The sequence below is a fragment of the Muntiacus reevesi genome, chromosome 16 (genome assembly GCF_963930625.1).
Source record: "Muntiacus reevesi chromosome 16, mMunRee1.1, whole genome shotgun sequence".
Lineage (NCBI taxonomy): Eukaryota > Metazoa > Chordata > Mammalia > Artiodactyla > Cervidae > Muntiacus > Muntiacus reevesi.
In genome coordinates, this window is record NC_089264.1 from 52,152,004 (window position 1) to 52,175,453 (window position 23,450).

General features: G+C 39.0%; 1 protein-coding gene across 2 annotated transcripts in view; it reads right to left on the reverse strand.

The window, feature by feature from the left end:
* Positions 1 to 23,450, reverse strand: part of ARAP2 (ArfGAP with RhoGAP domain, ankyrin repeat and PH domain 2) — a 186,895-nt gene that overhangs the window by 30,124 nt on the left and 133,321 nt on the right. For both annotated transcript variants that reach the window (XM_065907507.1, XM_065907508.1), the window contains 2 exons: positions 21,758 to 21,875; positions 12,211 to 12,339 (listed from right to left, as the gene is read on the reverse strand). In XM_065907507.1, coding sequence (XP_065763579.1) covers positions 12,211 to 12,339; positions 21,758 to 21,875 — 247 coding nt within the window. The remainder of the gene's footprint in view (positions 1 to 12,210; positions 12,340 to 21,757; positions 21,876 to 23,450) is intronic.

Sequence of the window (23,450 nt, forward strand, 5' to 3'; positions counted from 1 at the left end):
AGGAGAAATACAGTAAGCAATTAGAAAACACTGGGTGGGCTTAGAGATTCAGCTGATTTAGAATAAGAAAGTGAAAGTGGAGAAAGATATTTATAATACTATTGATTTAGAAATAGGTAAAGTATCTTAAAAGCATTAAATTATAATGAAGTTGTGAGATACAGATGTTACATTTTACTTAAGCCAAACCAATTCCATTCACACCTTCGGATTATACCTTAAGATTGTTGTTCAGTTTAATAAAGCTTTCTAATTTTACCTAATAAGAAATAATCATATGTCTAGTGTTTAAGTAAACCACTCATAGGTCAAAAAGAAAATAGGCTTAGGACAAAAACATTGTTGTCACCTTTGAGTGCATATTCATTAAAATTTATTTTAATAAACCATATGTAATTGAGTACGTATGGCTTCCCGGGTGGCTTAGTGGTAAATAGTCTGCCTGCAATGAGGAGACCCGGGCTCAATCCCTGGAGAAGAAAATGGCAACCCACTCCAGTACCTTTGCCTGGAAAATCCCATGGACAGAGGAGCCTGGTAGGCTACAGACCATGGTGTCACAAAGAGTTGGACATGACTGAGCGACTTCACTCACTTCAAGTATTCTTTTTTTTTTTCTTTTTTTTAATTAGTTGGAGGCTAACTACTTCACAACATTGCAGTGGGTTTTGTCATACATTGACATGAATCAGCCATGGAGTTACATGTATTCCCCATCCCGATCCCCCCTCCCACCTCCCTCTCCACCCGACTCCTCTGGGTCTTCCCAGTGCACCAGGCCCGAGCACTTGACTCATGCATCCCACCTGGGCTGGTGATCTGTTTCACCATTGATAATATAAATGCTGTTCTTTCGAAACGTCCCACCCTCACCTTCTCTCACAGAGTCCAAAAGTCTGTTCTGTACTTCTGTGTCTCTTTCTCTGTTTTGCATATAGGGTTATTGTTACCATCTTTCTAAATTCCATATATATGTGTTAGTATGCTGTAATGGTCTTTATCTTTCTGGCTTACTTCACTCTGTATGATGGGCTCCAGTTTCATCCATCTCATTAGAACTGATTCAAATGAATTCTTTTTAACGGCTGAGTAATATTCCGTGGTGTATATGTACCACAGCTTCCTTATCCATTCATCTGCTGATGGGCATCTAGGTTGCTTCCATGTCCTGGCTATTATAAACAGTGCTGCAGTGAACATTGGGGTGCACGTGTCTCTTTCAGATCTGGATTCCTCGGTGTGTATGCCCAGAAGTGGGATTGCTGGGTCATATGGCAGTTCTGTTTCCAGTTTTTTAAGGAATCTCCACACTGTTCTCCATAGTGGCTGTACTAATTTGCATTCCTACCAACAGTGTAAGAGGGTTCCCTTTTCTCCACACCCTCTCCAGCATTTATTGCTTGTAGCCTTTTGGATAGCAGCCATCCTGACTGGCGTGTAATGGTACCTCATTGTGGTTTTGATTTGCATTTCTCTGATAATGAGTGATGTTGAGCATCTTTTCATGTCTTTGTTAGCCATCTGTATGTCTTCTTTGGTCAGGAAAATTCTATGGACTGAGGAGCCTGACAGGCTATAGGCTATGGGGTCACAAGAGTCAACCATGACTTAATGACTAAACTACCACTACTAATTGAGTATCTTAGCTAAATTTTCACCTTCAATTTTTTTTTTTTTGGCTGCACTGCACAGCATTTGGAACTTCCCTGACTAGAGGTTGAACCCAAGTCCCCTGTAGTGGAAGAGTGGAGTCTTCACCACTAGACCACTAGGGAAGTCCTCTTAGCTAAATCTTGATGCATATATTATAAAGGAACTCATAAAGAAGGAAAGAGCAAAAAGAAACTTGAAATATAAAGTTCTATGATAAATACAGAGGGCCTAAAAGAATTTCTAAAAGCTCTCATGACAAAATTTCTGTATGCTCTAACAACGTTAAGATAAGTAGTAAAATTATCCACCATTTAAGGGCCAAGAAGAGACCATACATTTTGGGGACATAGTGCGTGACCCAGCGTGTAACATAACGAAGGGTATAAATTAAATGGCTTCAACAATCCACTTTTCCAGACTTCTAGTACTACGAGGTCTCTCAATCATGGGGTACTTTGCTTTTATGTTTTCACTTTCTCAGCCTCATCCTGGCCAAAAAAGCTTATCAAGATCTAGGAAGCCTGGCGTGCTGCAGTTTATGGGGTCAGAAAGAGTTGGACATGATTTAGGAATTGAACAAAAGAATAACAACCAGAGAGTCAAACCCCTCCTGGTGTTTGCGAGGGCAAGAAAGGTCCAGTGAGGGTTCTTGAGAGTTAACCCTAGGTAAGAGAATAGACTGATATTCTTAGTTATATTGGGCTGTACTTCTGCTATTAATTAGAAAAGCCCTTGTATAAAACAACACAGAATGGTCAAATTTATAGTTATTTAAACAGAACAGACATAACTAGGATTATGAAACAGATGCCCCTCAAAAATACTTTTCCAAACCATTTGAAAACCTTAGGTTCTTACACTTTGCAATCCCATGGACTGTAGATTACCAGACTCCTCCATCCATGGAATTTTCCAGGCAAGAGTACTGGACTGGGTTGCCATTTCCTTCTCGAGCAGATCTTCCTGACCCGGGGATTAAACCTGGGTCTCCCACATTGCAGACAGATACTTTTCCCTCTAACCCAGCAGCGAAGCCCTAGACAAAAACAGTATTTCCTAACCAGTGGCCCCTGATCCCAATAAAAGCTCATCTGTGGAGAAGCTGGGAGGGTCTTGGGAAGAGAGACAGAGACAGACAGAGGAGGAGTAGGGGTAGGGGAGAGGGGGAAACACAAACCCGAGAATATTTCTAAAACACATACTATGCTTTTATCCTTCACGTCCAGGCAGATAGCTCAGACCACTGTTCTCTCAGATATTTTCTCTGGGGTTCAATTCCACTTCTTTGCCATTATCATCTCTCTGACCCCTGCCTTTTCTACTTAATATCTAGACTCCAGGTTTCTAAAACTTCATGGCCTGCTTGTCTAATGACTCCATATAATTCCAGATTGGTGCTATTCAAATACTGATTTATCATGCTCATCCCCTTTCCAAAGCTCTATTTTTCTACTGCTCAATATCTCACTTGCCTAACATGAAAAGTTTAAATTCCTTTCTGTGACTTTTCAAGGGCTAAATAAATTAGATTCCTTCTACTCTTCTCTATAAACTATTAAGTTAAAATGATATTTATTTGTAAGTCAGTTGATCACAATACACTCTTTGGAAAGCTGATCTTTGTCTCTATGGCATGACTTATGTTGATCAATTTCCCTCAAGTTGGATGAATTTGAGGGAAATTCCATTCTTGTTTTATGCAAATTCTGTTCCTACTTCTGTACCCAATTCTTCCATGAAGATGTTTTTCTAACTACTCCCAGTCCATACTTTTATTTATGTCTCTAAAACTCTAAAGATAAAATTTAGGCATTGAATACATGAAAAGTCATGTTTGTCTCATAATTTAGCTCTTAAAAATAAGTCTCTGGCCATACTGCCCTGAATGTACCCAATCTTGTCTGTTCTTGAATAAATAATAATTTCTTATTTGCTTTTTTAAATAATACAGGTTTTGAATTTTCCTTCACAACCTATGTGAGAACTAACATAGCAAGTTAGTTAGAGGCTTAGAGAATACTTGTAAAAAAGTTCTTAAGACTATGAGGATGATTAAAAGAGATGGCATATGCAAAGCCATCAGCCCAGCATCTGGTGCCCGATAAATATTATCTCTTATATATGATCTGAGCAATGACAAGGGAATATACAACAAATGGGTCTATTTTCCGTGGTCTCTATGGATCTCCCTTCTTCTTTCACTGGCAAAGGCTATTTCCTCAAGCCTACACATTATCTGAAAAATCAAGTTCCATCCCTGCTTGTGTATGCTAAGTAGCAATTTCATGAGACATTTTCTTGACAGTGAAAGTCACTCAGTTGTGTCCGACTCGTTGTGACCACATGGACTGTACAGTCCAAGGAATTCTCCAGGCCAGAATACTGGAATGGGTAGCCTTTCCCTTCTCCAGGGGATCCTTCCAACCCAGGGGTCCAACCCAGGTCTCCTGCATCACAGGTGGATTCTTTACCAGCTGAAAAGGGCACAAGGGAAGCCCTCTTTTCTCTTGAAAATATTCCACAAATTTGGCAATATTTGCAGCCTGACATCTAAAATCTCTTTCAAATTAAAAATTATTTGCATTCTTTGTTTGATATTGATTATACAGAACACATATCCTGTAATTTGGAAGAAGCAGAATTTGATATAGTTCACTCATGACATTCATTCACAATACATTTAATAAAACTTAGTTCTATGACTGGGTAGAAGCCAAACTCAAGAACATAATCTAGAAAAAGTCAAGTATCCCCCTACTTCCCAGTGTGTTTCCCTTTGTTACTTGTATTGAAGAAGTAATGCTTAATAGGACAAGCACCCTGAAGACACCCTTCTGTCATTAGATTATTCATAAGCAGTAAAACTCTAAAGACAGTTTCTACTGGCGGATTGACTAGGAAAGTTCCAGAGATTCCATGACATTTTGATGACAACACAGCATAATGTAAAAAGTAGAGCACTACTTACTTTTCTATTCTGTTATCAATTTCTGAGAAAATACCTCCACTCGAAGTGGACCGGATTTACTTTCAACTTTTACACATCTTTGGCTTTAAAAAGATTTGATGAGGAATGGAATATAAATTATTTCAGCTAGACTAAGATTTATGAACTCATACTATTTTTGCTGGAATATTCTTTTATTTTCTAAGCCAGTCCACAGTGGATGGCTCAGCTTCCCAGGTCTGAATTTGCCAGAAGCAGTTGCATTTTGATCTATTCTATTCTAATGCATATTTAATTCAAAAGCATCTGTCTTAAGTAAAACCCACAGGCATCTACATTTGGGTTACATCTTCTATCTTAAAAGTAGTTCTTCCCCATTGAAATCATTAAAACTTGATTCTGCTGTTGTATATAGACTTCTATTGGGGTAATATTAAAGAAGTTTAGTACTTAAAGTAAGACTCCTGCAACATAAAATTAGTTAGTCTGGAACCTTACAGAAGCTATAAATGCATCCCTAATTTGTAAAAGAGATGTTAAAACTAATATGTGCTTTACGCAGAGACAACAGACAATTCCTTTACTTTCATATACTTCCATAAAAGTAAAGTATATTTCCTCATTACCTTAAATGAATTAGCAGAAATTAAATGTTGGATGCTTCTAAAATCTATTCTTTCTTGTGATGTCTGTATTTTAAACTCTTGAGATAAAGTGAGCAAATTGAGAAAATTAAACCACCTAAACAACTTCAGTGGAGAAGGCAATGGCACCCCACTCCAGTACTCTTGCCTGGAAACTCCCATGGACAGAGGAGTCTGGTAGGCTGCAGTCCTTGGGGTCGCTAAGAGTCGGACACGACTGAGCGACTTCACTTTCACTTTTCACTTTCATGCATTGGAGAAGGAAATGGCAACCCACTCCAGTGTTCTTGCCTGGAGAATCCCAGGGATGGGGGAGCCTGGTGGGCTGCCGTCTATGGGATCACACAGAGTCGGACACGACTGAAGCGATTTAGCAGCAGCAGCAAACAACTTCAAACCCCTAAACTTATTGTTTGATAAAATTCTTCATTAAGCAAAAAGGTAGTAAAAATATAATGTCAAACAAAAATATATGCCTCTAATTTGTTACATAAAATCAGAAACATCATCATATAATTAATGAAATGCAAGTCATGAGTGTGTGTGTATGGATAGGAGAGATACAGATAGGTAGAGAGGCACTAAAATTTGTGGCAACTTGGTATCAGGTATGATGGGACAGGATGCAAAGGAGGTGGCAGAGCTACTTTATGTTTTAATGAAATACTAACACATAAGCAATTCGTTATTGGGAGAAAAATGTGGTTGTAGCCAACCACTCTTGTTTAAAACTCTCCTAATTTCTACTTGGCCTGCAGGTTAGAATAAGAAAATCTTAAGAAAGGAAAAGAAATCCTTAACCAACGTATTTCTGAGATGATTTCAGTTTTTCTGCTAACAAACTGACAGAGAAATCACACTTACTTTCATTATTTTCCTTTTGGATTCCAATCTTAAGGAGTAGTGCATGTCATGAATGAAGCAATAATTCTGGAGAAAGTGGTCCCTGTGATTGATTTAGGAGATATCTGCCAAGACAGAGGCAAAGTAGACTGCACACCTAGCCAACCTAAAATCTATGACACGGGGCACCCCATGAGTAATACTTGCAAGCCCAGGATGCTGTGAGACACAACTGGGAGAAAAAAAGGATGGCTGAAGAAATTGTTTTTAAAAACAAACAATAGGCCAAGCCTTCTTTAAAATGACAATCCTAAAAGAAGACAGATGCAGAACCAACCATAATGAAAAAGATTATTTTACTTCGACAATCTGAATATAAATCAAGCTCTCATTAAAAACACCCTGTTTTTGACCAAAAATATACATAACTACTAACCTGAAATAGCCTAATAAATTTATTTCCTGAGGGGGTTACTCTGAAACTTTTTTTTTTTCCATGCAGAGGGACATAATTTCCTGGTGGAAAGAACTGTAGCTATCATAATAGCAAGGTGCATGCTGGTTTGGTGAACGGAGGGAGGAGAGTGCAGGGCAGAGTTAAGTTTCACAGTTCCCACCCTGTCACAGGAATGCAGGAGATATGAGAGGAACGCGAGAGTTTGCTGACATGTTACCCTAGAGAATATTCCACCATCCAAGTCACTGAAACTCTCACGTAAGCTGCTTTCCATTGCTTGGATTCCCAGGTTTTATGAAAGTTGCTTTATCTAGACCTTGCAGAAGCTTTATGCTTTCATGACAGGATGCAGTCATAATCCCCAGAAGAGGAAGTATACAATAGGTGAGGCATCCCATGCCCAATCTTCCTACCCAGCTTACAGGTAGAGCCAATTAACAGTCTGTCACTCAACCACTTCTTCTTGCCCTTAAACAACAGAAAGATTTTACTTATATGTGATTGCTCGAAATTCGCTCAATCTAACATTAAGATCTTATTCTCGCCTGTCTTTATTCAAGTGGCTAGTCTATTAGCAGTCAAGTAAGAACTAAGTTACTATGTCTGTGTGTATGTGCCCAGTCGAGTCTGACTCTTTGAGACCCCATGGACTGTAGCCCGCCAGGCTCCTCTGTCCATGGGATTCTCCAGGCAAGAATACTGGAGTAGGTTGCCATTTCCTCCTCCAGGGGATCTTCCTGACCCAGTTATTGAACCTGCAAATCCTGCATTGGCAGGCAGATTCTTTACCTCTGTGCCACCTGGGAAGCCCAAGTTATTATATATAAGTGTGGGATTTTAAGTATTTTGCAACATGGAGAATTTAGAGACATTTTAGAGGAATATTAAAACATTAAAATTCTCACCCCAAAATATGAAAATATCACTTATTTTCTAAAAGAAAAGCCATGAGAACCTTTAATATATTTTATAATGTTGACAGGACTTCTTTCATAAGGTCAAAACATTTATCTCAACATTAAAATGAAAGAATTACTGAATTTATGAGCTAGACCAGATTTCATACATTATCTAAAGCAGAGATTCTCAGCATGACACCACTGACTTTTTTGGTCAGATTATTCTTTGTTGTAAAGAGATTTCCTGTGTATTGTGGGATGTTTAGCAGCATGTCTGGTCTCTAACCATTATATACCAGAAGCCCCCGGCCCCCCCGCCAACCCAGTGTGACAGAAATATCTACAGATATTGCCAAGTGTCCCTGGAGGACAAAAGTGTCCACCACCCAAGGACCACTGCTGTGTGACAGGGAAGACTGTCATATGACTAGAGAGAACTTCTCCTGCAATCCTTAAGCAGTATGTGGAGGAGGTAATCAAAATCATATGTAGGAGGAAGAAGAAATTAAATAAGGTAAAGGTGTCTAATAGGTTAATTTCTACAGCAAAATGAACACCTGTTCTATTTAGATGCTAATAAGACCAGAATGACATAGAAGTTTGCATTTTGTAAAAATACTTTTATATAATTATAAGATATGAAGGGTAGAGTTAGGACCCAATATTTATGCTTCCCCAGATTCATGTGTTGAAACCTACCTACACAGTATTAGGAGGTCTGGGGCCTTTGGGAGGTAATTAGGATTAGATGAGGTCATGAGGGTGGGATCTTTAGGAATGGGACTCACGTCCTTGAAAGTGTCACAGAGGGGCTTCCCTGAGGGCTCAGTGGTAAAGAACTCGGAGCCAATGCAGGAAATGCTGGGTAGATACCTGGGTGGTGGGGGGAGATCCCCCAGAGTAAAAAATGGCAACCCACTTCAGTATCCTTGCCTGGGAAACCCCATGGACAGAGGAGCCTGGCAGGCTACAATCCATAGGGTCACAAAGAGTTGGATTTGACTTAGCAATTAAAGAACCACCACAAGAGTCACAGAGAACTTGCTTCCTCCCTCTGCTCCCCACTCTGGGAGGATACAAGAAGTCCCCAGTCTGTAGCCTGGAAGAGGACTCTCACCAGAACTTGCCCAGGCTGACATCTGACGTTAGACTTCTAGTCTTCAGAATGTGAGAGATTAATTTCTGTTTATAAGCCATCCATCTGCCAAAGCAGGAGATGCAAGAGACTCAGGTTCAATCCCTGAATTAGGAAGATTCCCTGGACAAGCAAATGGCAACCCACTTCAGTATCCTTGCCTGGAAAATCCCATGGACAGAGGAGCCTGGTGGGCTACAGTCCATGGGGTCACAAAGAGTTGGACATGACTGAGCACACATATACCGTGAGCCACCCAGTCTACTGTAGTTTGGTGCAGTAGCCAGAACATACCGAAGCATCATCACGAAAACAGAAACGTATCAGACTAGTCTGGTACAATTAAAAACTTGCTGACGTGTCACTACTAGTTAAGAGTCTGCAGTCATACCAGCTAGCTTTACCACATTTAAGAGCTATACCAACCTCCCCCAATTTTTTTTTTTTTAATTAGAAGTAAAACTAACCTGTACGCAAATCCAGTATGGTAAGTCACTATATACAAAGGAGCTCTGTTCTGAGAGCACATTCATAAGTCCAATTTGTTCATGAGCCCAACAAAGTTCGCCTAGGTACCCAACCCAATGAGCTATGCAGGCCTGTGCTATAATAGGTGTATAATATTTTTCACACAAATCATATATAAAAAACAAAGTAAAAAATAAAGCATTTTAATCTTACAGTACAGTACCTTGAAACATACAGTACAACGGCTGGCATACAGGGGCTGGCATGGAATAAACAGGCAAGAAGAATTAACTAATGGAGGAGGGAGAAGAGGTGGGAGATGGTACAGCTGGAGGACCATCAGCAATAGGAGACAGAGGGAAAGCTGAAATTTCACTCATGCCTGATGATGGCACAGGTTCTGCTTCCTTGCTTGATTCAATTCCATCTACTCTCTTGAAAAAACAATCCAGTAATGGCTGGGTGGTAGCTCTCTTTTTTTTTTTTTCCTCATCATAGGTGGCATGGTAGCCCTGGACTGCATTCTGAATGGCTGTTGCAAGATTGTGTACCATTCTATGTTGAGTCTTGCGCCTTAAAAAGTTACTCCTCAAATAAAGAGAATCCCTTGCCATTTCCTGAATTGTGACTCTCTTCGGTTCTTCAATTACTTTTTCTTTCCCTTGTCTCTCTCCACTGTTTTTCTGGGACTCCAATTCCATCAGGTCTTCATTAATAAGCCCCTTGCGTTGCACAGCAAGGAGTTCAATGAAGTTATCTTCTTGCAGATCTAGCTTCATCTTCTCACTGAGGGTCACTAAGTTGCCAAAGATGGATTCCTCATCTACCTTCTCAAATCCAAGAAAATCATGAACAAACTGTAGGCAAAGGTTCTCCCAAACCCCATTCACAATGACAGCAGTAACCTCACGCCAAGGGAAGTGGAAAAAAAAAAAAAATGGCCTTGTAGATGTTAGAGTCCTTCCAAAATTGTTTCAAGGTTGTTCCTGATTCATCATTTACCTTACTGCCTGATGAAGACTGTGTCATAAGTAGTATTTCTTGAAAGTCGCTATAATGGTTCACAGGTTGGGTGAGCAACATAGTATTCAGTGGAAGATGCACTGCTTTGAAGATGGGATGAAAACTGTCCATGAGTGGGGAGTGGCCTGGAGCACTGTCAAGCCACAAAAGAATGTTGAATGGGACGTCCTCCAAGTAATATTTCTCTCCCTTTGGGATACTGTGGTGGAAAAATCAATCTTGGAAGATGCCCTGTGTGACCCAGGCTTTGGGGTTACTCTTTCACACAATAGGAAGAGAGCCCCTGGCTATGTTTTTAAGGGCCTTTGGTTTCTCTGAATGATAAACTAAGAGAGGTCTCAGCTTGATATCAGAAGCACTGCCACCAAACAACAGAGTTAGCCTATCCTTTGCTGCTTTATAGCCTGGCATCAACGTTTCTCCATACAGATGTAACTTCAGTCTGGCATTCTCCTCCAGTACAGCCCTGTCTTATCCATATTAAAAATCTGCTTGGGTAAACATGTGTCTTCAGCAGTAATTCCCTAAAGTATTTCAGGAAATTCCCAGAAAGCTACAGTATCTGCACTCAGTGCCTAGTCACTTTTATGTTGTGAAGGTTGGCTCTAGCCTTGAACTGATGAAACCAGCTGTTGCTAACATTAAAAAATACACCCTCTAATTTTCACCGTATTTCTTCTTCAAGCCTTCATAAAGGCTTTTCACTTTCTCTTGAATCGGCATTAAACTGCGTGGCCCTCCACACTGATGCTGATCCTGCATCCACACACCGAGAAGGTTCTCCATCTTCTCCATCACTCTTGCACATTTCTTTGGTATTATCGTTGACATCATCGCACAGCAGACTTCACATGTTCCATCATCTTGTCCTTGCTCTTTAGAATTGTGCCGACGGTCAAAAATTCGTGTCATAAGAATGAGCAATGTCTAACATCTTTTCGCCTCGCTCCACTCTCTCAATTGTTTTCACTTTTGTTTCCATGGTTATCACTTGGCACAGACTAGCAGTCCCGTTACATCACTGCTGCTTTTAGGCTTTGCTTCCGGACACCGTGGGCTTGAAATAAAGACACTGCACTGCTTACTCTATACAGTACAGTAAAGCGCACAAAAGCAAAGCCAATGGTAGAGGTTGTATGCATGGGACAGGGTATGCCAGACACAGGAACTAACTTATGTGACTGGACATGCAAAGGCACATTCATATCTTTGAAAGTTTGCATCTTGCACATTCATATGTAGGAGACTTACTGGATTTAATAAATATGTGAACTGGAGGCAAGTTACTTACTTTCTTTGAGCTCTTTCCTCATTTGTAAAATTCAAATGATAATATAACTCATGGAGAGGTTAAAAAAAAGTTCTAAATGAGTTTTGGTATGTAAGGAGCTCAGTTAATAAAATACATGATTAATAAATAGTAATGGTTATTATGAATGTGAATTAGAAAAGCTGTGGTAAATTTCATCTAATAAAATTTGAATCCTCTGCTTTCGGAGTTGGTTTATAGACTGTGTGCCAAGAAATATCTTTCTAATCTGCCAGCTAATGTCAACATAACAAAAAAAGTTTCAAAATGAAAGTTTTCTGGTATGTCAAACATCGTTCCCCCATGTTAGTTAACTTCTGACTTAACCTTACATGTGTACATGTCTTCTCCCAGTTGGATGGCAAATACCATTATTAAAAGTATTTTTTTATATTTGTTTTCCAATATTATGGCAAAATAGGTGAGAATTGTAACAAGCACACAATCTCAGAGCTTGCACTCCTTGAGTGCCCAGAGAACTTTCAAATGTAAACATAACTCAGGATGATTCACCATCTATCCAAAAATTAGGAAAACACCCAAGCATGACTATAAAACAAACAAACAAAAACTTAAAAAGAAGAATCATTCCTGCAGAATGTTTAACATGATACTATCAAATTAACCAACTAATATCATGGTGCTACCCACCGGGAAAATCTGATCATGGCACTTGATCTATATATTCTTTCTATTCTGCAATAACATGTAGTAGATTCTGCATTTAGCTACCCATTTTTTACATTTTCAAGTAATACTTGTGCCATAATAATTGTCCTTTAACCACTTGAATTTTCAATCATAGTTGGATATGTGAAATAGCAGCACCTACCATTGTAGTGTTTAATCGTGTCAATGGTTAAGAATCTCTTCACTACAAGATAAGCAGAGCCAGGTTCAGCTAATGAACTCCATCGAAGCACCTGTTCCAACACATTTTCTGTGTAGTGAAGAGGACGTTCTGCAAAAAAAATTAATAAAACAAAATCAAGTTACCAAAAAAAGTTACCTTTTTTTTATTATAAAATTTAAGACACCCTTTTAAAAAGCTCTGTGTGTTACAACAAGCATGACTGTATGTTATAGTACACAAGAATAGTGCTAGGACTATAGACAGGATACCTTAAGACCTGGAACAGCATTAATCACGTAATAAAATTCACTGTGTAAATAAATCTGTGCAGAGACATCTGTGTGTTATTAACCTGCATTTAAAAAAATTCAGAGGTGTTATTCTTTAGATGGGGCTTCCCTGGTAGCTCAGCTGGTAAAGAATCCGCCCACAATGTGGGAGACCTGGGTTCGATCCCTGGTTGGGAAGATCCCCTGAAGGAAGGCATGGCAGCCCACTCAAGTATTCTTGCCTGGAGAATTTCCATGGACAGAGGAGCCTGGCGGGCTACACACAGTCCATGGGGTGGCAAAGAGTCAGTCACGACTGAGCGACTAGGCACAGCAGAGCAGAGCATTCTTCAGATAAAAATTTCAGTTAGTGAATTATTCTACTTTTTAATTTAAACAACACTCTGATTTGCTTATGCAAAAATGCCTGTTTGCATATACAATTATATAATTGTAAAAGTACTAGTAATTGGTCCAGTACTAAGTATAAATCCTTTGTGTATCCCAACAGGACTAGCATAATTTCTGATCAACACTAGTGAACAACAGCTGATAATCAACTTATATGAAATTATAAAGTATAACTTCAAAAAGAACAGAATATAATCTTTAGCAAACAGTACTGAGTAATCTCTGTTTATTAGTGGAAATATCAATCAGAAACATTATGCAGCAATATTATCCATTAACAGTTCATATAATAGGATAACAAGCAAAAAGTTGATCACATCTTCACAATTTCTCCTTGATAAATACTCATCCATATATATTCTGTTTTATGAAGCCATACTTTTAAATATATCACAAGTTCTTAGCTTAGAGTTAACTAACCAAAAAACCCCACAGGTTTTTAGAGTTACAATCAAAATTTCATAGGAAAGTTTTTTGCTGATCAAAATATGCATGTGTGCATACATGCGTGCTCAGTCATGTTTGACTCTTTGCAACCCCATGGACTGTAGCCAGCCAGGATCCTTTGTCCATGGGATTTTCCAGACAAGAAGACTGCGGTGAGTTGTCATTTCCTACTCCCAACCCAGGGATCGAACCCGAGTCTCCTGCATTGGCAGGTGGCCTCTTTCCCACTAGTGCCACCTGGGAAGCCTAGTCAAAATATGCCAATCACTTAATAAAACCTTGTAACAGAAGCATATGCTGGGGGAGAAAAAAATCAAGTCTTTTCATAGTGTACTGAAAATAGCATAATTGAAATAGCAAGAACATAAGCTCTAATGTGAAGATGTTGATGTAAGCTTCCTGGTACCACAGCCTTTATAAGTCAACTCGACTCTTTCATAACCTCCTACTAGGGTTTTTGTTTATGGTTAAAGTAGTAATGCCAATAACAAACTTCAAAGTCTGTGTCAACAGCATCACATTTGTATATTACCCATGCTATATACATAAGTCACAAGTAATAAAAAAGACCCAAGTGTATCACATTCTCTTTAGTACTGGTCTCCCTTTTATTAGCACAGCATTCTGGAACTTGTTTTTTTTCCTTCCCATTTAAATAGCTTCCTCTTCAGTACAATAAAATGCAGTTCTGCATTCTGTGCATCTTGGTGCAAGCCTAGGCATTGTGATGGTGATTGCAAACAAAAACAACAAAAAAACCAGGGCAACTAAGTCATACATCTTGGAGACAAACCTATCTCTTATTTATAAATATATCCCTTTCACAAAGCAGAGTGCTGAGTATGTAATAGATGTTCAATAATAAATACTTGGGGGATAAAATACCTTACAAATTTCTATGGCAATCCAGAAATTGACAGTAAATAATTGTAAATGGATCAGCAGACATATATACTTCTTTGAAAATCAAGCAAAATCTTTTGTGCTACATTAATCATGTTTTTTAAAATAAATTTATAAAAGGTTTGGCAAAAATCATGGGATACTACTTGCAAAACTCTGACACTACTTATCCTGTTAACAGTTGACATTTCTAGAATAACTATGTATCAACGTAATATATACTGGCTACCTTACATCAGTTGCTGTTTTCAACTCTTACACCTCATTACAAATTATCATTATTTATATTACATGTAAAAGAACCCAAGAATCAGAGAGGTTCATCTACTTGCCTAAAATCAAACAGCTGATTCAAGTGAGGAACAGAGATTTGATTCTCAAATCTATCTGACTTTACAGCCCCAAGCTCCAAATCATAACTATTACACTTGGTTTTACTTTGTAAAGATATGTAAATCTCCCCATGATGATTTTCACATATGTAATTTTGGGGAAAAAGTATCAACTCACCAAGATATTTCTGAGGACAAATGGTAATGTAGGCAAAGTGAAAAACAATGTCAATTCACACTTTGTCCTTCACTTTCCTATCCTTAGTGAGAAGATAGTAAGAAAATAAGATAGTTTTGACATCCTTTATGCCAGGAAATTCATCATACTGCAGTTGGCTTGGAGGTAGAAATGCTATTCTTAACTGCAAAACTACCTGGATTGAAATAAAAGCTTACTCTCCTTTATTATAAGAATTTGTAATGAGACTTCCAAATATTAGAACATTTGTATTAAAGAGTGTCACTGTTACCAGTAGATAGAATAGTGATACCTCAAAGGTACTCTTAGGTATACTGAAATATATCACAGCAGAGAGGCAGGCAAATATAGATTTACAAAAATTAGCCAAGTATGTTTTTCACATCAATATTAAATAATTCAAGAGAATGAAAATCCTGAAGATCCAAGTTCCTGCATAAAAACTGAGCTGAAAAATAGGATGAAAATGACACAATTATAAAAGAGGTAAGAGGGAAAATGGACTGAGTCATCAAGTTTTTGTTAATAGTTACATTTACAACCATCTGTCATAAATTATATAAGTCAGCTGGCATTGGGGTATTACTAGGGGAAAAAAAAAAACAAAACAAAACCTGATTTGTACACTATTTATCCCTGGAGGAGGGAATGGCAATGCACTTCGATATTCTTGGCTGGAGAATCACATGGAGAGAGGAGCCTGGTGGGCTACAGTCTACAGGGTCATGAAGAGAGGGACATGGCTGTAGTGACTTAGCATGCATGCGCTCACACTATCTAGGGCATTAAATTTTTTGCTGCAAATTCAGCGTAATTATTTAAGAACAGGGTGTGAAGGTGGTTCTTTAGCTAGGTAAGTCATGTTTTCAATATTTTAAAATCCTGTCCGTAGAATTAAACCTGGCCTCCCTTGTTAAACAGAGAACGATGCATTTCCACCTGGAACAATTGGTATTATCCTTAAATTTCTGGAAGTAATGACATAGGATTTCCAGAGACGATTATGACTTCCTTAATAATTAAAATTTTAGTGTCAAATCTAGAGCCATGCAAGTCTCTCAGAGGATGACAGCACCCTGTCAATCAAGAGAAGGACCAGAAAGATTCTGGTCCATCTCACAGTAGATATGAGAAGGAAGAGAACTTTTGTTATGATGCTGCCGTGTAGAAAGTAGCTACTTCACCAGCTTGAGCCTCTCGGTGAGGAAGCCCAGCTAAATGAGGCCCCGTGAGCAGTTAACTTTTTCAGCATGTGAAGGAACTAAGGGGTAGAGTGCTACATTGGTAGGCTACCAGTTCATTCTTAAAGTGAAGCATTAAAATACCGGAAGTTGGTAAAAAATGATACCCTCTCCTAAGGCGGGTTTCAGCTCGTCCTGCTGGCCGCCATCAGGACCCACTGGTGGCAGTGGGTTGAGAACGCTTGGCATCTTTCAAAGGATGAGACAGAGAAAGACTTGTTTTCTGTCTAGTACACGTTTCCAATGTCTCAGACACTTATTTCAAAGGAAATCCTACTTATCAACTAATACCTTAGACTCTAACTAGCCTTAATATAAATTCTCAAAATATTTTATATGGACGTAACATGATGTATTTTTTCCATGAATCTTGACTACTACAAAAGCAAAAAAACAAAAAATAATAATCGTGCTTTGTCAGAATTTTGCTGAGAGTTGTTCACCTGCTGTGGCTTGGATGTTTCCCCACTCCCCCAAGTCACAGGTTGAAATCATTCCCACTGTGACAGTATTAGATGGAGGGGCCTTTGGGAGGTAATTAAATCATGAGGGCAAAGTCCCCCCCAAATGGGTTTGTTGTTTAGTTGCTAAGTTGTTTCTGACTCTTTGTGACCCCATGGACTGTAGCCCACCAGGCTCCTTTGTCCATGGGATTTCCCAGGCAAGAGTACTGGAGTGTGTTGCCATTTTCTTCTCCAGGGGGGTCTTCCCAACCCGGGGATCGAACTTGGGTCTCCTGCACTGGCAGGCAGATTCTTTATCGCTGAGCCACCAGGAAAGCCCCAATGGGCTCGATGCTCTTATATAAAAGGAATCCCACAAAGTTCTGTTTCATCATGCGACGATTCAGTGAAAAGATGGCCATCTTTCATCCAAGAAGCAGGTCCTCACAAAGCAACAAGTCTGCTGGCACTTTGGTCTTGGACTTCCTAGCCTCCAGAAATGTAAGAAATAAATTTCTCCTGTGTAATTCTGTTATGAAGTGAAGTGAAGTGAAGTCTCTCAGTCATGTCCGGCTCTTTGCAACCCCATGGACTGTAGCCTGCCAGTCTCTTCCACCCATGGGATTCTCCAGGCAAGAGTCCTGGAGTGGGTTGCCATTTCCTTCTCCAGGGGATCTTCCCGACTCAGGGATTAAACCCAGGCCTACCCACATTGTAGGCAGATACTTTACCATCTGAGCCATCAGGGAAGATCCCAATTCTGTTACAGCAGGCTAAACAAACTAAGACACCATTTCACCAATGATGGCAATTCTGCAAATGATACATGAGTCACAAATTGACATGCTTGTATCAGTCTGAATTTGTAGCTATCCCATCTATGATAATTCCAATTATAAACTTAAGAATCTGTTTTCATTATATTCAATCATATAGGAAGGCCAGAGCACTTACATGGGCTTCCCTGGGGGCTCACATGGTAAAAAAATTCTGCATGCAATGCAGGAGACCTGGTTTTGATCCCTGGGTCAGAAACAGCCCCTGGAGGAGGGAATGCTACCCACTCTAGGAGTCTCTCTCAAGATAGTAAAGTGAACAACAACAAAAAAAATCTATTATACAAAGGAGACATTGGAAATGACTAGGTAGAGAACTATTGTTTTAAAGTTTACAGACAGTGAAAATAAAATCAGCACTTTTGGTTCACTTGCTTATTTATTCATTTACTTATTTATTTATTTTTGGTTGCTTTGGTTACTTGGAGGGTTTATATTTACATTAGAAAAAGCACCAATTCCCTGCTGACATTCTTCCTATCAACCACAATCTTATGGACTACCAATGCCTTCACTTTTATCTTCCTTTTACATTTCACTTTATCTTCCCTGCATGTTACTAGAAATAAAGCTCTTAACATTTCAGAAGGTCAGGTGGCTCCACAGGTCCCATCTGCTCCAGTAAGTCAACATAATCACAGGTCCCTTTGTTGCTTTCTTAGCTGTGTTCCTCTAAAAGCAGTAAAAATAATCTTAGTTTTCTCTTCTGGCAATTTCAACTTGAATGGTTGACCAAACATTAAGACCATGCCAAATCTGAATTCCTAACTCCATCAGATGTATTTTTCTTGATGTACATGGGGTGTTCCTTTGATTATATATCTGGACATTTACCAGTCAAAACAGCTTGAAGCCTCCTAGTCTTTTTATATTTTCATCAACTTTTCTTTAACTAGTGAGAAGGAACCAAAAAAAAAAACCAAACCAAAAACAACACCTGACTCCAATGTTACCATTTGTGATATACTAATTGGCACATGCAAGTTGATAATTAGTCATTTTCAGGATAAGCATCCCTTCATTTTCCCAGAAGAAATTTAAAAAGAGTGTTTCCAGATATAGTACAATCTCTGTACCAGCTATATATATATTTCCTTCCTATCCTCACCTATTTGGCTTATTCCTCTCATTTTGGAGGACAAATGCGCAAAGGCACAGACCTCCAGAACTGAGACATGAGGACATCCTTTAACTCAACCCTTGAGAGAATTAAGGTGTTGGGAGAGGATGTCTACCCCAAGTCCATGATTCATTGTTCTGCTGTTGACTTCCTAAAAAATCAACAGCAACAGAAGCATGGAGGAGACCATCCGCTGTCTAAGAGCTAAGGAGGCCTTTGAGATCTCCCAGCGGTTCCTCGTCTACAAGCATATCTGTAAATAATGCCCCTATCAACATTGGGTAGCATGTATCTTTTCAAATCACATATTTTTGTCTTTCCCAGATAATGTACCCATGAGTGGAACTGCTAGATCAGACAGTAATTCTATTCTTAGTTTTTCGGAGGAAACTCCACACTGTTTTCCACAGTGGCTGCACCAATTTACTTAATCAACAGTATACTAGAGTTCTTTTTTCTCCACATCCTCACCAACATTTGCTATTTATAGACTTTTTGATGACAGCCATTTTGACAACTGTGAGATGATAGATCATCATGGTTTTGATTTAGCAACACATTTCCCTGATGATTAGTGATGCTGAGCATCTTTGCATGCGCTGGTTGGCCATCTGCATGTCTCCTTTGGAAAAAAGTCTATTCAGATCCTCTGCCCATTCTTAACTGAGTTGTTTGTGGATTTTTTTTTTTTTTTTTTGCTATTGATCTGTAGGGGTTCTTTAGATATTTTGCCTATTAACCTCTTAACAGATGTATGATTTGCACATACTTTCTCCCATTCTGTAGACCGTCTTTTCATTTTGTTGACGGTTTTCTTCACTGTATACAAGCTATGAAGTTTAATTCAGTTCAGTCAGTCGCTCAGGCATGTCTGACTTTTTGCGACCCCATGGACTGCAGCATGCCAGGCATCCCTGTCCATCACCAACTCCGGAGTCCACCCAAACTCATGTCCATTGAGTCAGTGATGCCATCCAACCATCTCATCCTCTGTTGTCCGCTTTTCCTCCTGCCCCCGATCCCTCCCAGCATCAGGGTCTTTTCCAATGAGTCAGCTCTTCACATCAGGTGGCCAAAATATTGGAGTTTCAGCTTCAGCATCAGTCCTTCCAGTGAACACCCAGGACTGATCTCCTTTAGGATGGACTGGTTGGATCTCCTTGCAGTCCAAGGGACTCTCAAGAGTCTTCTCCAACACCACAGTTCAAAAGCATCAATTCTTCAGTGCTATTTATTTTTTCTTTTATTACTTTTGCCACTTTTGCCTTGGAAGACAGACCCAAAACATATTGCTACAATTTATGTCAAAGAGTGTTCTGCCTACATTCTCTTCTAGGAGTGTTAAGGTTTCAGGTCTTACATTTAAGTCTTGAATCAATTTTAAATTTATTTTTGTATATAGTGTAAGAAAACGCTCTAATTTTATTGTTTTACATGCGACTGTCCAGTTTTTCCAGTACAACTTATTGGTGAGACTGTCTTTTCCCAATAATGAAAGGGTTTTAAATGATTTTACAACAAGATGAACCTATTTGTGATTTACAAAGACAATTTAGGCAGTAATGCTGACAGTTATCTTTTACTCACAAATGAAGCTGGTAACCTACCCACTTCTCCTTAAAATTAAACAACCAAAGTCAAGACTTTACCATGAGTTAACTATACAGTAATGCAAAATTGTGCTTCACTTATGCAAAAGATTTTACTTGTATAGCAGCTGTTATTAGGCACTGTTGTCAGAGATAAAAACTGAACTAGAGATAGAAACAGAGTCCCTTATTCCCTCTAAAGATCTCTCATCAAGAAAGACAAAAATAAATCCATATGATAGGCACAATAAAAAACAAACAAGAACAATAAGACAAATGCGATGGAACCTTAGTCTGGGTTTTAAAGGACGTAAACCAGGGGCCAGAGGGGCGGGAATAAAGGTGCACTTGCACAACACCTTCTTGTGTTAGTCAAGCACGAGGTATAGAAGTGATTGTCTTCTTTAGTGACTGTCTTACAAAGAAAGCAAAAGGAGAAAAGACGGTAAAAAAAAGATCAGCGCAGCAGCAGAAACTCACTATTTGGGGACAGACAGAGGAAGAAGAATTGACAAATGAGATAGAACAACTCCAGCACTAGGAAGAGAATCAAAGCAGCAACGGAAACAGAGTGAATGCGTTTCAAGTAAAAGGGAATGGCCATTAGCAATCAACGCTACAGTGAGAACAAGCAAAGTAAAGCCGGAAGCAAATCCACTGGACTTGGCAGGCGGAGGGCTGCTGGAGTCATTGGGCAAAACGCCTTTTATGAGAGGCCAGACTGGGCCTGACTGTGGGGGAGACGGTGTGAACTGACGCCAAAGGACCAGTGTCACTGAATCCTGGCGATGAATACTGGAAAGTAGTGTTTTAAAACAAATTACATTTTTAAAGAATAAGGCACAATAATAAGAATAAAGGAATAAAAACATCAAGGTGGAACAATGAAAGACAAAGTATTTGATAACCCCATTTCATTCTAACACTGAGTATAAGACTCCTAATGATACGCAGTGAGGTATTTTTAATGTTCAATTTTAATTTTTGTATTGAGCTTGCAGGTGGCAAGATTTTACTTTTGGCAGTTTGACATCTATACTTGAAAGAGTCCCAAGACCTAAGCAGGTATCAACTAGACAGATGGTCAAGATACAAAGACATTCTGCATCTTTTTTTTTTTTCCCCTAGAGGTCTTTAAAACCAAATGGTGTCGTAAGAATGTTAGGCTTATTATTCTTGGGGTGGTCAACGCATTCTAAAAGCTCTCTTTATTCTTCTGTACCTGAGATTAAAAAAATGACAAAATATCTGATCCATTCCACTAAAGATAGATGAAAAAGAAAAAAACTAAAAAGGAACCTTCTGCTAGGCTTAAAACAAAATTAGCTTTTAAAATAATAATCTTTTAAATCAGTATCCTTGTTAAATAAACAGCATACAGGAATAAGGTGGAATAAGCTAGATGGTGGTGGTGACATTCAGAATATTGTTACAAATCACACTGCCTGTTCTTAAAAATGAGGCCTTATTTCCTGAGGCAGCAACATACACGACTAATGTTTTACACTATAAACTTACAGTCAATAAAACAATCTAATTATTTTAATAATGAAATCATAGGAGGGCAACCTCAAATAGCACGAACATATATCAATGCATGCACTGAAGTAGAAGGGGAGTCAGAATAGGATGTGAAACTTTAGAAAAACATAAAATGTTAGTAATGATTTTTCACAAAAATAGCATTTCTTCACACTCTAAGGAATTTAAAAATTCCTAGCATGAGAACCACTTACCAAGCTCTTCATTTTCTATGACTTCAAATGTGGCCCAGATATCATCTTTTGTAGGAATTATGTTTTTTATTGCTAATATGTCATTAGTTAACTCTTCTGCTTCCATCACAGGAGATATCTGCAAGAGAAGCACAATTTCTTCAGAACATACGTCAAACACAGATGTGGCCTTATGCGAGGGCGGTAACACCTGCCCGCCATCTACCACCTAAAGATACTACAAGTGTCCTCTTAGTACATTTAACTAGTTTCTCTAAGCACCTAAGGGAAAGAGCATATTCAGATCTTCTCCATAATGTAATGCATTTTCATGTATGTGTAAAAAGTGCCCATATAACCGGGAAGAATTTTTTTTTTTAACTCAGTGAACAATTAAATAACTCAAAAAGGGAAGAATATACCTATTCATACTCAGAAAGACCTTCCACAGATATTGGATCCTATGGCCTTGTAGGCAAAAATCTTTTCACTCAGTTCTATAACCAGGAGTTCAGAATGGCTCAGTTATTCAGTTTGGGCTCTAAGTTGTATATACACAGCTGACTGCTGTCTACCATGCCAAAAGCCCCAGGGTTAGTGGTGTGGCCCGCCATGCCAAGTGACAGATGCTGGGATGCCAAAGTCTGCTTTCAGGCCAAGGGCAGAGTCTTCAGCGTCAGCCTGGGCGCCGGCTCTCTGAGAGTCTCAGAGCCCCGGGCCACTGCATAATCACACCACCTTCTTCTGGGACTTTGGGGATTTTTCACTTGTTTTCTTCCTGTTTTCGTTTTTACCAGTCTTACAGGCATGCTGGCCACAAGCAAGTTGGCTTTCTCCAATTAGAATCTAGTTACCATGCTAAACAAATAGAACATGATTTAAGCATTAGAATACTGCAGCTGCAACCTCATTTCCACATTTTCAGTACAAGTATGCACCTGTTAAAAATTTCTTAGAAAATGTGCTCATTTACATCTGTCCTGTCCTTTATTGATCATAAGCATATTCCACATATATAAATAACATAAAACATCTTTCATTAGAGGTGACTCATACAGTCTGTCCTTTGGAGTTTGTGGAATTTAGTGATACCTTTGGAATATATTAGGCTTCCCTGGTGGCTCAGATGGTAAAGAATCTGCCTGAAAAGTGGGAAAGCTGGGTTCAGTTCCTGGGTCAGGAAGATCTGCTGGAGAAGGGAAGGGCTACCCAGTCCAGTATTCTTGACTGGAGAGAGCCTAGTGGGCTACAGTCCATGGGGTCGCAAAGAGCTGGGACATGACTGAGCGACTAACACTGACTTGGAATATATTAATGATGCAGTGAAGTCCATTATTTGCTGTTTAGAAAAGCTCAATGTAGTACAACCTTAAAATTAAAAAAAAAAAAAAAACTAGCATATGGCAAAAGCAGAGAATTTTAAGGAGTAGAAACCTTAGTAGATGAATGATTTCAGTGATGTCGCTCATCAGAATGGCTTTACAATTTTTTAAGATGCATAGCCCTTCCTCAAAAAAATAAATTACTGAGAGACCAAACTAGTGAAATAGTCAGCAGGGAGGTCCTCAGGGTGACACAGGAATGGAAAATTGGAACTCATTTCCTTGTTCCAGGTGATACCCAAGGCCCCTCTTCAGAACACCTAGAACTCTACAAAGCACACTTTGGAATTAATTACTCTAAGTGATACACAAACCAATCTAATGAACATCAG